Source organism: Camelina sativa, chromosome 8 (assembly GCF_000633955.1).
Source record: "Camelina sativa cultivar DH55 chromosome 8, Cs, whole genome shotgun sequence".
Classification (NCBI taxonomy): domain Eukaryota; kingdom Viridiplantae; phylum Streptophyta; class Magnoliopsida; order Brassicales; family Brassicaceae; genus Camelina; species Camelina sativa.
Genome location: NC_025692.1, coordinates 24,226,145 through 24,241,021, shown reverse-complemented (window position 1 = coordinate 24,241,021; position 14,877 = coordinate 24,226,145). Strand labels below are relative to the sequence as shown.

Genomic DNA, 14,877 nt, shown 5'->3' with positions numbered 1-14,877 from the left:
TTTCAAATGAAAATTGTTATACAGGCAGATGCTTCTACACCGGAGAATCTAAAATCGGATTAGGGTTTTCGCAGAATCATATTTACAGATGAACAAGGAGTAAGGCGTGTGTGTCGGTGTGGATTAGGGTTTTCGCTGAATCACATTTACAGATGAACAAGGAGTTGTGTGTCAGTGTCTGTTTTGTTAGTTAGTTTTGGGATAGTTTGTATAATCGAGGCTTCTTACATTTGGGTCTACAGATTAAAAGGCCTGAATTTGGCCCATATTGTAAACTTTTTAATGTGTTTTTTTTTTTGGTAAGGAACTTTTTAATGTGTTAAATAAAATATGTAGTCAACTAATTTAAATAGTAAGAGATTTTTTCTTTTTATTTTATCCTTATTTGATTTTCATTTAAATCTTATGTATTGAGTAATTTAGAGTTAGTAGACAGTTGGACTAAGAGTAATAAATATTTACTCTAAATATTTAGATATAGAGTAATAAAAAATTTAGCAAACAGTTGGACTTATTAGATTAGAGTAATAAATATTTTGATATAATTTATCTATCTTATTAAATGACATGCTAGGAAAGAAAATAATAACATCCCTAGGTTAGTAAAAGAGAAGTACAACTTTTACATAGCCCGAAAATACCCCTGTCGAAATTTGACTGCAAACATTTCAGTAAGGTTAAAGGTGACTTTTAAACTTTATGAGTCGGATTTTAAATTACAAATTACCCGGAAATTCTAAACTGGATATCGTAAAGGACCTATTGACGAACTTCAACTAACTGCTTCCCTCACGGAATAATTAATGGGCTATTATAGGCTGCAAAAAAAGGCTGCAAAATAGAGAAACTACATTAGATTAGTCTATATTATTATCAAATCAAACAATTAAAGACATTGATTACGGTATTCAATTGATTGATATCAATCCTCTATGACATTGATTACGGTATTCAAATAAAATTAATTTAACAGATATCAATCTTCAAAGACTATTCCAAAATCTTACAAAGCCGCATTTTGAGTAATGTACTATATTCCTAATTCAAGATCTGATTCATTTTTTATCCTTAACTGCACCAAGAAAATATATCATTATTGTTAAGAATATATTATCTCATTAACTACTTAAGATTTTTATCCCACATTCCACAAATATACCATAAATTATACTATCAAATCATACCTAATGGAGAATACGTGACGACTCCCTATAAATACGATGATACTAATCGAAGCTTCAATCATCATACCTTCTTTACTTTCTCCTTTCAAGCCTTCTTCAATGGCTGCCCCTCTCGTGCCTATCACAGATCTGCAGTCCATTAAACCATTCAGAACATGCTGGAGAATTCAAGTGAAAATCATTTATTATTGGAAGCAATATAACGTCTATTTCGGAGAGACTATAGAAATGGTTTTATCAGATACCATGGAATAAGCTTATATTAGTAGTTTTTGTATGTATCATATTCGTTTTCATTAGCTTATATGTTTATATGTAAGTATATTTGTAGTTTTTTTTTTGCAAGAGTCCATTTATTATGTTCCTAAACCAATGTGTTTTTGTAAAGGTCATTGTGAGGTAGTTAATTTCGGCAAAATGAAAACTCATGACAATGAGGATAGGATTAAAAACAAAATCGAGTTTGTACTCAGGGATAAAAGGTACTAATGAGTTCGTGTTTATTCTATACATATAACAATTTGTAACTTTTTAACATTATGCTACTGAATTACTATTTTTTCTTTCTTAAGAGATGAACGTTTAGCGTGTACACTATGGAGGGTCGTTTGCTGAAAACATTCTTTTAGCTTGCGAAAACAACATGCATAAGATGGTCATATGTTTGCCTTTTTTTTATAGGCAAACACAGCGATTTCCTAAGGTCAATTCTTTCAAATGTATATCTATGTAAATTTTTTATTTGCAAAGTTATGTATTGTTTACTTATAAGCATGTGTTGCAAGAGGTTTATTACAAGAATGAAATGTTGTTAGATGAGTTTAAAAATTTAATACCGTTCATATATATCATTACTTAGTTTGCTATTTTTTAATTGTCGGGTTTTAAGTTAATCATGTATTGAAACAATCATAAATAAAATTTTATTAGATTTTTAAAATAATTGGCAAACTCAACTTATACCAATCTTTTTACGTACAAATTTTTCCAATCACCCTAAACTTGTAAAAATGGTGAAATCAAAATTGACAGAAAATATATAAGCATACCACTGTTTGAGAACGAAAATTATCCACTACTTTCAGAAACAAAATAACAATCTGAGAGCATGACAATCAATTCGAAAAATACCAAATGACAATTTGCAAAATTTAACTTAAAAACTGAAATAACTTACCAAAATACATGCAATTAGTTCCTAACTCTTTGAATTTGGTAAAGCCAAAGTGATTTTGTTGAATTATTAATTGCCGATATGTACATATAAACCCTTTGACTGCGGTAGCGTTTTCCCGATTTCGATTTTGTGGTAGGTTTTGCTTTCTTCAAAAAAGGAATAGAAAATCAGCATGTTTGGAAATAATTGATATGAAGACCTGTTCGATGTTGACATGAATCGAAGAACAGAATTGAAGGGAAGTGATGAAGAATGGAAAAGGTTAGTTTAGAGTTTGGGTTTCTCGATTTTGTCGAAGAGAGTTAAAAGAAAAATTGTTTAGTTTAATGTTAAATTGAATAATTTTACAAAAAGGCCTAACTTAGTCCATTAAGATTTTTTATAAGACAATACTAAAGAGTACACTAAACTAAATTGTGAATATTACATACAGCCCAATAACTTCAATAGAAAAAATCAGACAAAAATTTCTATCTAGAGTAAAGACTATGAATTGTTACATGAAATGCTTTTTTTAATTTTTTTTTACAACATGAAATGCTATTTAAATAAGTTTTTTCTAACCATGAAACCAAGAAAACGGCAAAAAATCAATTTACTCATACAGATTTTAAGTATATATAATTTGTTTGGATCCTTAACAGAAATTCTTATAAAATTTTCAATTTTTAATTAAAAAATAATCATAATTTATAGATTTTCCGAAACATTTTTTGTGTGGATACATATATCTCGTGTATACAATTTTGCAACGTGTCAAAACATGTATGTAATTTTGCAACGGGTCACAACATGTAGAAAAGTTAGCTGGAAACTCTTTTATTTTTATATTAAAAAAAATTTCAAAAATCCCAAACTTAATTACTTATACAATATTTTCAAAAATCTATTTTTATAAATTAATACAATTTTTTTCATTATTTTATTTTATCCAAATTCATGAAAATATTAAAATTCTATCTTTTTATTTTATTTTATCTAAACTCAGTATATTATCATTCACTTTCTTTTTTCCTTCTATTATTTTATCCAATGTTCAAACTCATAACAAAAATATATATTTTACTGACCCTGAAATAAAAATATAACATGTATCAATCCGTTATGAATTTATGTTCTGTGAGCATTCCCCCGCGCTGTAGCGCGGGTCTGGTCCTAGTAATGTATATAGACATACACCTAAATCAAATGCATGGATATCCTTCTGAATAATCCCTATATAATAAAATGGAAATACACAACATTGTTTTGTAGACTATATAATTTTAATAAGTTAGTTACAAATAGGTTATACGTTGATGATAGATTAATTAGTTACAAATAGGTTATACCAAAAATCTTAAAGAGAATATTTTAAAGAATCATATCATCTAACTTACCATATTAATTTCTTTTATTAAATTATTCATCAAATAAAATCTTTTAATATTTAACTATCATTATATTTCACTTTTTATTTTCATATATGAGTCTATTTTGTGAAACAAATAAATTATCATATTATTTATTATAATTAAAAATAGTTTTATTTTCGGATATAACATAAGTTGAATTTTAAAAACAAACATAAATTCTTCAATCTATAAAATATTCAAGCTTTAGTAATATTATTCTTTAAATATAAAATCAATTGAATTAAAAATTTTACTGAATAACGGGTCAAAATTTAAATATTTAAATTCAAATTTACAAAATTATGTCTTATAATGACATTCAAGTCATGATGTAGAATATACATTGTTGAAATAACTTCACATATATAACTTAATACAACATATAAAAAAATTATTTTAAAATATAAAATATACAAAATTTCGTATAAAATAAAATTTAACTAGTGTTATAGCACGGGTAATTATCTAGAATCATTAACAATATAAAACTTACAAAATAAGTGTCTTTTTCAAGCCATCATATTTAGCATATGATTTTATTGCATAATATTTTATCCAAAAAAACTTTTAAAAACAATCACATAAATTATATTTTATATAAAAATTATAATATAAATAAAATAAATTTTAACCCATGCTCTAGCACGAGTCTTAATCTAGTTACCCTTAAATAATAAACATGCTAGTTATTATTATTCCTAAACTCTATCAACTATACAACAAACTCTCCAAAGTTACATAAGAACCTCAATTGATGAAGAAAAACAAATAAAATCAAGAACCAGAAATTTTGTATAAAGTAGAGGCATTCTTCAAATGGATTCTGCTTCATCGGACGTTAGAATTGTGTCCCAATGCTTCGTGAAACCCAAAACCCTCCCTGAAAAATGGAAAGAGTCATACCATTTGTCACCGTTGGATCTTGTGATGCTCTCTATGCATTACCTCCAAAATGGTCTTCTCTTTCTCAAACCATCATCGATAATATCTGAATCTGATGATGGAATCAAACCAGACGATTTCATGCAGACTTGGCTACAAAAGCTTAAAGACTCTCTAGCCGCAACACTTGTCCACTTTTATCCCCTCGCGGGTCGCCTCTCGACTTTGAAAACCGATGATCCGAGATCCTACTCTGTGTTTGCGGATTGTAATAACAGTCCAGGGGCTTGATTCATCCATGCCAAATCGGATCTACGTGTAGGTCGAAATATGTTCCTTCTGTTGTTCAATCTTTCTTCGACCACCAATAAAGCCGTGAGCCACGATGGTCACACACTCACACCTATCAAGGTACATTAATTCATTCTTGTATATAATAAATCTCAAAATCATATAATTCACTTAGCCTAAAAGTTTAAGCTACTTATAAACTTCACTCTCGTTGCCATTTGATTTAGAGATACATCAAAGTATATAATTAAAGTTAGCAATATGAAATAGACTAAAGACATGGAACATTTCAGGTAACAGAATTGGTAAGGAGTGTTCATAGGATTGTCAATGAGTCACGTGATGGGAGATGGAAGTTCGTTATGGCATTTTTTCAACTCTTTGTCGGAGATTTTCAATGCACAAGAAACCGATAACTTGCTTCTCAAGAATCCTCCGGTTCTTGCACGTTGGTTCCCTACAGGGTACGGTCCTGTGCACAGCCTTCCTTTCACTCCCTCTGATGAATTTATAAGCCGATTTGAATCTCCGGTCTTGAAGGAGAGAATATTCCATTTCTCATCAGAAACAATACAATCATTGAAATCAAAGGCTAATCAAGAATGCAAAACAACAGCAATCTCTTCTTTTCAAGCGTTAACCGCGTTCACATGGAGATGCATTACGAGAGCAAGAAAGTGACCTAAGGGTCAAGAAACTCGTGCAGTTTCGCCGCTAACAATAGAGCGAAACTGGATCCACCATTGTCTTCAAGCTCTTTTGGTAATTGCATTTCTTCTATAAGGTCGATGACCGTGACATCAGGTGAACTACTGGATAATGATTTGGGATGGGCAGCTTTGAAAATGCATCAAGCTGTGATCGGAAATACTAGTGAGAAGATCTCGGCAACGATCGAGGAATGGTTGAAGTCATCTTTTGTTTTCCATTTGGAAACACTTTTGGGATCGATGGTTGTTCACATTGGAAGCTCACCCCGATTTAAGATGTATGAATGCGAGTTTGGGATGGGAAAAGCTGTTGCGGCTAGAAGCGGTTATGGCGGTAAGTTTGATGGGAAGGTATCAGCTAATCCGGGAAGAGGAGGAGGAAGTGTAGATTTGGAAGTATGTGTTGCTCCAGAGTGTATGGAAGCTTTGGAATCAGATCAAGAGTTCATGTCCCATGTCTCTTCTTCTTCTTAATGGTGTATGAAGATACGCTCTTATCATCATATGATCTCTAGATAAGTTGGATTTGTTGGATTGAGTATTTGTGTTGCTGGTTAACTCCAGTTATTATTATGTGACAATGTCTTATTCAATTGATGATGATTGTAATAATATATTACTAGTTGAAATCATAAGGCATGTGTTATTTTTACACCATCTGTTTCAAATTATAGACTTTTTAGCTTTAATTTTTTGTTCTATTTTATAAATTATTTTTCAATTTTTATGCATCATTTGTTTTTAATATGTTATGAGCCCAGTATTTGTATTCTCCAATCTATTTGCTATTGGTTAAAATTTTGAATAAATATTTAATAAACAGTACTCCTTCCAATTTGTTTGTTGTCGTTGTAGAGTAAAAATTTTGTTGTACAATAGATGCTGTCTTAGATTTTTAATCTATTATGTTTGGTAAAAATACTAATTTTTCCCCAACTATTTTAATGTTTTGACTAATAAAAAATTAAAAATATATTAAAGAAGAAATAAAATAGAAAATTTAATTGTTTTCTGGGTGGAAAAAACTTAAACCCCATGTGATTGTTTTTTTCGGACAAACAAAACGTAATATAATTGTTATCGGATCGATTATGATAAATAAGTGGCCGAGGTTTTTCCTTCATGTAAAACAAAATTAATTGTTATCCGATTATGATAATTAAGGGGTTGGCCGAGATTTATAGTTCATGTAAAACAAATTTAATTGTAGTCCGATTATGATAATTAAGGAACAGTCGTATTCCACACATGTTTTTAATGCATGTAAAACAAACTTAATTTTTCAAAAAAAAAATAAACCTTACTTATTTCTTTACCTTCCGTATTTAATGAAGTACGTAAGTAACAGAAAAAAACAACAAAAAAGAAGCAGAGATTCAAACATTTCTTGCAATAATGGTTTCTTCTTCATCGGAAGTAAAGATAATCTCAAAATGCTTCGTCAAACCAAAAACCATCTCCGAAAAATCAAAAGAGCCATATCATTTATCACCGTTGGAGCATGTGATGCTTTCTATGCACTACATCCAAAAGGGTCTTCTCTTTGTCAAACCATCATTTGCTAAATCTGACGATGCAAAAGTTTTTATGCAGACTTTGCTGCAGAGGCTTAAAGACTCGCTAGCCACATCACTTGTCCATTTCTTTTTGCTCTCGGGTCGCCTCTCGACTTTGAAAACTGACAATCCAAGATATCACTCATTGTTTGTGGATTGTAATAACAGTCCTGGAGCTGGATTTATCCATGCTGAATCAGATCTAAGTGTATCTGACATTGTTGGATCCAAATATGTTCCTTTGGCGGTTCAATCTTTCTTTGATCATCACAAAGCATTGAATAGCGATGGTCACACCATGAGTCTCTTGTCAGTCAAGGTACACTTAATTCAATAGATATCTCAAACTCATATAAATTTCGAATTTGTCAACAGATTTGTAGTGATCCAACGTGTTGTAATAGTGTTATATAACCTATAACTTGGTTTACTTGGGATGTGTAGGTAACAGAATTGGTAGATGGAGTGTTCATAGGAATATCAATGAATTTTTCGACTGGAGATGGAAGTTCCTTCTGGCAGTTCTTCAACTCTTTGTCTGAGATCTTCATGGATTCACAAGAAGAGACCATTGATGATAACAACAACAACAAATTGCTCTGTCTCAAGAACCCTCCAATCTTTCGTGAAGTGTCCGGTCCTATTTGTAGCCTTCCCTTGGTTGAACCTGTTGAGTCCATAAGTGTTTCCGAAACTCCGGTTGTGAAGGAGAGAATGTTCCATTTCTCATCAGAAACAGTGAGGCTGCTGAAATCAAAGGCGAATCAAGATTGCGGAATGACAAAGATCTCTTCTTTCCAGTCGCTAACCGCATTCATATGGAGAAGCATTACAAGAGCAAGAAAACTAGCAAATGATCAAGAAACTACTTGCAGGCTTGCTGCTGGCAATAGATCAAGAATGAATCCACCATTGCCAATGAGTCACTTTGGGGTTCACATCTCTCCTGTGCAAACGACTATGAAATTGGTAATCTATTGGAAAATGAGTTTGGACGGGCTGCTTTGAAACTGCATCAAGCTGTAACAGAACACACTGACGAAAAGATCTCATCCGAAATTGATCGATGGTTAAAGTCATTTCTGAAATTTGGTGGACTTTTCAGTCCCAACTTAGTTCACGTGGGAAGCTCTCCAAGGTTTAACATGTACGGATGCGAGTTTGGGATGGGGAAAGCGGTTGCGGTTAGAAGTGGTTATGGAGGTAAGTTTGATGGGAAGGTAACAGCTTATCCGGGAAGAGAAGGAGGAGGAAGCATAGACTTGGAAGTATGTCTTCTTCCAGAGTTTATGGAAGCTTTGGAATCAGATCAAGAGTTCATGTCTCATGTCTCTTCTTCTTGATCTAGTTCATATATGCTCTTATCATATCTCTAAAATAAATTGGATTTGTGTTGCTGGTTAAATCCAATCATTACTATGTGGCTATGTGTTATTCAGTTGAAACCATGCATGTATCATTTAAATAAAAGATTAATACAAAATAAATGTGAGGTTTATAAAGTTTATGTTCTTTGCAAATTACTCTCACTCACTCTCTTGATTCTAGACACGCTTTTATAAGAACTTAGAAAAGGAAACTTGAAAACAGAACCACAAAACAGAGAAGTAAATCTTTAACATCTGTTCCCAAAACACATCCTCAATTCAACTACCCTCTGAATCTTTTGTGTCCCCTTGGTTTCTTGAAATGTTCCAACCAAGAACCATATCCAAAACGACAAAGCTCTACTTTTGGCAAGAATCACGTATAACGTCATTGTGCTTTGGGTTCAGGATTTGCTTCTGTCTGTGTTGGAAGAGTGTTTTTGGTGAACTTCGTTGAAATCATTCCTGACCTTCATGTGTTATTTAATCAAAAGATTAATACAAACTAAAACTAATGTAGTTATAACAATACGATGACATCACTGATGATGATGACCAGCAGATCAACTGATGCATGAAAATATAGATATATGATGACATCATTGATGATGATAGCTATCTATAGTTGTCTTGTCTATAATTGTTATATAAACTTAAGGGAAGTAAAGAAACGTGGAAAGAAACAAAATAAGCATATCTTAATACACTTTTTGTTTTTGTTTTTGTTTTTGGTTTCTTGAGAGAAAGAAAATGGATTCTTCTTCATCGGAAGTAAAGATTATCTCGGAATGCTTCGTCAAACCCAAAAGCCTCCCTGAAAAATGGAAAGAGCCATACCATTTTTCACCATTGAATCATTTGATCCTCTCAACCCATTACATCCAAAAGGGTCTTCTCTTTCTCAAACCATCGTTTTCTGAATCTGACGATGCAAAAGACTTCATGGAGACTTTGCTGCAGAAGCTCAAAGACTCGCTTGCCACAACACTTGTCCATTTCTATCTTCTCGCGGGTCGCCTCTCAACTTTGGAAACCGACGATCAAAGTCAACGATCTCACTCTGTGTTTGTCGACTGTAGTAACAGTCCTGGTGCTGGATTTATCCATGCTGAATCAGATCTAAGTGTATCAGACATTGTTGGATCCAAGTATGTTGCTTTGGCTGTTCATTCTTTTTTTGATCATCACCAAGCAGTCAACCGCGATGGTTACACCATGAGTCTCTTATCAGTCAAGGTACATTATACTCATTCTTGTATATTATTTAAATATATGAACAGATTTGTAGTAATAAAAAGGTGAAACTCTTTTACTAATGGTTTCTAATAAGTCTGAATATCTTTTACGGTTGTATAGGTAACAGAATTGGTAGATGGAGTGTTTATAGGATTGTCGATGAATCATTCCATTGGAGATGGGAGTTCCTTCTGGCAGTTCTTCAACTCTTTTTCCGATATCTTCAATTCACAAGAAGACACCATTGATAGTAACAACAACAAATTGCTCTGTCTCAAGAATCCTCCAATCTTTCGTGAAATGTCCGGTCCAACTTACAGCCTTCCCTTCAGTGAAACTGATAAGTCCATTAGTCTTTACGAAACGCCTGTTTTGAAGGAGAGAATGTTCCATTTCTCATCAGAAACAGTGAGGTTGCTGAAATCAAAGGCGAATCAAGAATGCGGAACAACAAACATCTCTTCTTTTCAGTCGCTAACCGCATTCATATGGAGAAGCATTACAAGAGCAAGAAAACTAGCAAATGATCAAGAAACTACTTGCAGGCTTGCTGCTGGCAACAGATCAAGAATGAATCCACCATTGCCAATGGATCACTTTGGGCTGTACGTCTCTCTTGTGAAAACGAGTACGACAGTTGGTGATTTATTGGGGAATGACTTTGGAAGGGCTGCTTTGAAGCTGCATCAAGCTGTATCCGAACACACTATCGAAAAGCTCTCTGCCGAAATAGATAGATGGTTGAAGTCTCCTATGAAATTAGATGGATTTTTCAGCCCGAATGTTGTTCACATGGGAAGCTCTCCAAGGTTTAACAAGTACGGATGCGAGTTTGGGATGGGGAAAGCTGTTGCAGCTAGAAGTGGTTATGGCGGTAAGTATGATGGGAAGGTATCAGCTTATCCGGGAAGAGAAGGAGGAGGAAGCATAGATTTGGAAGTATGTCTACTTCCGGAGTTTATGGAAGCTTTAGAATCAGATCAAGTGTTCATGTCTCTTGTCTCTTCTTCTTCTTCCTCCTGATCCTATTCATATTTCCACACACAAAACTCAAGTTGTTCCCTAATTTAAACTTGAAATCAAATGTTTCAACTACTGTCTTTGCTTGTTACTTATTCTGCAGAGTTGTTAAATGTTTCAACCTCATTAAGATGAGAGCTAAAATATTGAAATCTATGTTAGAAGGATGGAGGAGCCTGACGAACTAAAATGTTTCAAACTTATTCTGCAGAGCTAGTTTTACTTGCGGAGTAAACGGCGAGCCCGTTGGTTCGATTGTTTGACTCTGTAGTTAAGCTCCTCAACGTCTTCTTGAAGATGATCCAGTCCATGGTTTTGCCTGAAATTGCCAATTTTAAACCAGTTTTAAAGAAACTCCCAGAGAATGTATACAGAGAGAGTTGATAGAAGATAAGAGAAGAAAACCTTTCTATTTCCGTTCCCATGTCCACAGCCATATTCTTCAGCTCGCCAAGAAGGTCGCTCAAGTCTGAAAGGCCTTCATCTTGTTTTGCTGTCTCCATCTGTACACACAACGATGATTCTTACAATCTTGGTAAACTATAAAGACGACTTGTGCAACTTCAGAAGGTAGATAAGAAGGGAGAGAATCCAAACCTCTATTTTCTGATAAGCATCAGCGGATTCAGGGAGAGGTTCACGGGTTCTTGATTGTGGTTTGGGTAGATGGTTCAGTCCCAGTTTTTCCCTAGTCTCAAAGTGGTTAACTCTTCTCTTAGGGGAATCACCTGCTCAGAAAACAAAACGAAGTGTTAGAGATAAAGTAATAAGCAAAAGACTTAGTCCTTGGAAGTGATCAACCAAAAGAAGAAAAAGAGTAAACCTTTAGTTATGACAGGACCAGTAATCGAACGAGTCTTCTTCGGCTTCCAAGTCCTTGAAAAAATGCCTCCAAGGCTTCCAAGAAGCTTCTCACCCTGAAAGCAAACAAACCATAAAAGGGTTCATCACCAAGTCAAAACAGAACTGCTTGATTACTAGTTTTGGTTTTAAAAATCTCAAGACTTCCCTCACCCGAGTAAGATCATGATCGATGTCAACCGCCTTGTGGTGAGTACTCGTGATCTGCTCTCCTTGCTCATTCAACATGACTAAAGTCCTAGAAGCATCAGATCTAATCTCTTGAGCTACTTTCAAACACCCTTGTACGGTTTTAGTAGTTTCCTGAGACTTGGACACAGCGTAGCTTTCAAGTTCCTGAACCGTCTGGTTCTCCTTCTCCATATTTCCTCCTCCTGATTCATTCCTGTAACGGTTCTGTGCATTCAACGATGATGAAGTGACTCTTTTCTCAACATCTTCATCATCAGTATCAGTATCAGTATCATCATCAAAAGGGTTCAAGCTAAATTTCTTAGCAGACATAAGAAGGTTCGGTTCGGTTCAGGGGAAATCCTAATTTCAAAAACCTGAAATCAAAAACTAAAGATTGCTATTGATTGATATCAGAGGATAGATAAACTGAACTTTGAAGGTTGATTCGTAAGATCAATTATGCCAACAATCAAGTAAGTAGACCTAAAATCGACTTTCGAAGATTACCAGAACCAAAACAAAAAAAAAAAACCCTAAAATTGTACCTGGAATTTGCAGAGAAGAAAAAAAAAAAAAAGATTGATAGCAAAGCAAAAAGAGGGATTAAAGAGTTCGAATTTTCAAATCCGTTAAAGAGAGAAGAAACTGGTGAGAAACTTTAGCAATTATTATTAATATTATTATTTCTTTTTTTAACAAATAAATCTAACAGGAGTAAATTATTTTTGTTTTCTTTAGATAAAATATGATAAAGACATTTTGACTTGATATTCTTCTTTTAATTTATAAAGAGAGAAAGAATATAAGTTAAGCAAATTATGTACACTCAAATTAAGCCAATAAACATCAATCTCTAAAGCTATATATTCTTCTTAACCCACACATCTTTTGTTTGTGCGTCTAGACATTTCAAGCCTCTGGCTTTCTCTGACCATCCTGCCACCATTTCATGTGTATACAGATCACCAACCAAATGCGCATCCATCCATCCAAAGATAATGGATAAGACTCAGAAAATGTGAAGATAAAGGTTGAATGGTGTAATAAAAGCTAAACATCAAAGCTCAAGACTTTTTTTCATAACCCAGGTAGAGATAGCATCATAGTTGAAGAGGTCTTGTTTGTCTCTCTCTTGATCTTAACAACAGAGGAAAGAAAGCAATACTTAGATTCCATTTCCACATACTCGACCAAAAAAAAAACAAGGAAGCATATAACATAAGTAATACCTGTGCTTCTAGCTCGGCTATTCTCTGTAATGATGCTTGTTCTATGCACACACGGCGTTTGCGTTCCTCATCAAGCAAACATGTCATCTTATACCTTAACTCAGCCATTTCTTGCGTAAGGTCTTCTGCTTCTTCCTTCGCCTTCAGTTTCTCCTGTTTCAATTCTTCCTGCAAAATACCAGAAAATCGCAGGTGAAAACTAGTTGGACCACAATCTTTTCTACCAAAGACAGCAAGTAGAGTTCCAAAGTTTGTCAAAAGTACTTTGAGTTGCTTCACAAGATCTTCATGCTGCTGTGTCTGTTTCGCCATACCCTCCATTTCATCAATCAAATGCACATTCCGAGGAAGTTCTAGTTTCTTGATGATTGTATCGAAGCTTTTGCTGTGACACACAAAACAACATTATTAAGAACAGGGATTAGCTCAGTTTGGTGATGTAATAAAATAAGTCTTAAGCTGGAACTTACCGAACTTCATTGGACACTGGAAGCACATGGCTCAATTCAGCGAAGAAGCACCCTGCATTTAGAGGCTGTTCATCTTCACTTTCTAACCGTTCTTTAGTACTTTGAAAGAAATCCTGATACTCTTCTCAGAGGCGGTAAATTTCTCCCTCAGCTCTTCATTTTGCTTCTCAAAGTACTTGGCATTCTCTTGTGCCCTCTGAAACTGCAACTGGAACTCGTCGATTATTCCTTTTAATTGATCTTTTTCTTGGATACTTTCTTCTTGAATTTGCATTGCATCAACGAGTGCTTGCTCCAACGTTGTAATATCAAGCTTCATGCTTTCTATTTCGCACAAGGACTCTAATGTTAAGGATGAGATGGCCTCCTCCAGTTTCTCTATGGAAAGAGACGAACTCTGTAGCTCTGATTCTTTGTTCTCGAGGTCTTGTAACAACAACAAATGCTCGGATTTAGACATGCACAAATCCTCTCTCAAACAATTAACTTCTTCTTCCAAATTCCTTGATTCAGCTAATTTGAATTCAAGATCGTGCAGATGGTCATTGAGATAGTTCACTTCCTTGCTTCTGATAATCTACAAGGCGAAGAATAATAATATACGCTGAGAGTAATTAAATCAGAAAAATCTAACTCGCGTAGCTCAAAATTAGACATTACCAATTTCTTTATAGCAATTCAGCAACTCTTTCTCCATGGTCTGAATTCTTGCAGTGTCTTCTAAGCGAGATTCCGATAATGACTTTGTGCGGAGTTCCAACCTCTGTGGTAAAAGAGAAGATTAATGACCAAAAACTCAACCTTCCCTGAAATGCTCATATAAAAAAAAAAAAAGAAAGTAGAATTTACTCTGACTAATTCGATACTATGAGGCTGCGATTCTCTCAGCATGTCCTTCTCTTTCCTTAGCTGCCAAAAACAAATCAAATAGCACAAAAGAATAAAAAAAACTTCATCAATCTAAGAGAGTCATTACAATAAATATGTGAGTCCAACTTTCACTAAGATAAGTAAGTACAAAATACCTCCCTGCGCCTTGTCCCAATCTGCAGAAGCTCTTCAACATCAAACGAGTTCTCACAATCACTTCTAGAACTACATGCCGAGCTACTGCTTCCCGAGAAACTTCCCGAGCTACTCGACATTAAAAAAAAAACAGTAATTGCCACTGCCAAGGCAATGAATGAATCATTAGCAACATGAACCTATTACAACTAACTTGACACGAATCCAAGCCCTAAATCAAAATTAGACTAACGTTGAGCTTATCTTTCCATAAAAATCAAAATTACGCTATAATAATTAAAAAAAAAAAAAAAAAAAAAA

At 34.0% G+C, this 14,877-nt stretch overlaps 2 protein-coding genes and 3 pseudogenes across 4 annotated transcripts; 3 read left to right on the top strand and 2 right to left on the bottom strand.

The window, feature by feature from the left end:
• Positions 4,572 to 6,112, top strand: LOC104709886 (annotated as a pseudogene).
• LOC104708317 lies at positions 7,014 to 8,945 on the top strand (annotated as a pseudogene).
• LOC104708316 (uncharacterized acetyltransferase At3g50280-like) lies at positions 9,264 to 10,825 on the top strand. Its single transcript, XM_010424861.1, has 2 exons — positions 9,264 to 9,797; positions 9,918 to 10,825. The coding sequence occupies exons 1-2, from the start codon at positions 9,312 to 9,314 to the stop codon at positions 10,818 to 10,820; spliced, it is 1,389 nt and encodes a 462-aa protein (XP_010423163.1). The 5' UTR covers positions 9,264 to 9,311; the 3' UTR covers positions 10,821 to 10,825.
• Positions 11,021 to 12,485, bottom strand: LOC104708314 (SNAP25 homologous protein SNAP33-like). 3 transcript variants are annotated; one of them, XM_010424860.2, is made up of 6 exons: positions 12,398 to 12,485; positions 11,832 to 12,239; positions 11,641 to 11,734; positions 11,415 to 11,545; positions 11,223 to 11,320; positions 11,021 to 11,136 (listed from the first exon to the last, which is right to left on the bottom strand). In XM_010424860.2, the coding sequence occupies exons 2-6, from the start codon at positions 12,180 to 12,182 to the stop codon at positions 11,037 to 11,039; spliced, it is 774 nt and encodes a 257-aa protein (XP_010423162.1). In that variant the 5' UTR covers positions 12,183 to 12,239; positions 12,398 to 12,485; the 3' UTR covers positions 11,021 to 11,036. The 3 variants fall into 3 exon arrangements, with proteins under 3 accessions (XP_010423162.1, XP_010423161.1, XP_010423160.1); XM_010424859.2 differs by having other exon boundaries at positions 11,832 to 12,226; XM_010424858.1 differs by lacking the exon at positions 12,398 to 12,485 and having other exon boundaries at positions 11,832 to 12,378.
• LOC104708311 overlaps positions 12,610 to 14,877 on the bottom strand; it is a 3,260-nt pseudogene continuing 992 nt past the window's right edge.

What these genes read in the sequence shown, in the direction of transcription:
- LOC104708316 (XM_010424861.1), top strand. Translation starts at nt 9,312, where the DNA reads ATGGATTCTTCTTCATCGGAAGTAAAGATTATCTCGGAATGCTTCGTC. An exon ending in TGAGTCTCTTATCAGTCAAG is followed by an intron (nt 9,798 to 9,917) that starts GTACATTATACT and finishes ACGGTTGTATAG; the next exon opens with GTAACAGAATTGGTAGATGG.
- LOC104708314 (XM_010424860.2), bottom strand. Translation starts at nt 12,182, where the DNA reads ATGTCTGCTAAGAAATTTAGCTTGAACCCTTTTGATGATGATACTGAT. An exon ending in TCGATCATGATCTTACTCGG is followed by an intron (nt 11,735 to 11,831) that starts GTGAGGGAAGTC and finishes GTTTGCTTTCAG; the next exon opens with GGTGAGAAGCTTCTTGGAAG. An exon ending in TGGTCCTGTCATAACTAAAG is followed by an intron (nt 11,546 to 11,640) that starts GTTTACTCTTTT and finishes TTTTCTGAGCAG; the next exon opens with GTGATTCCCCTAAGAGAAGA.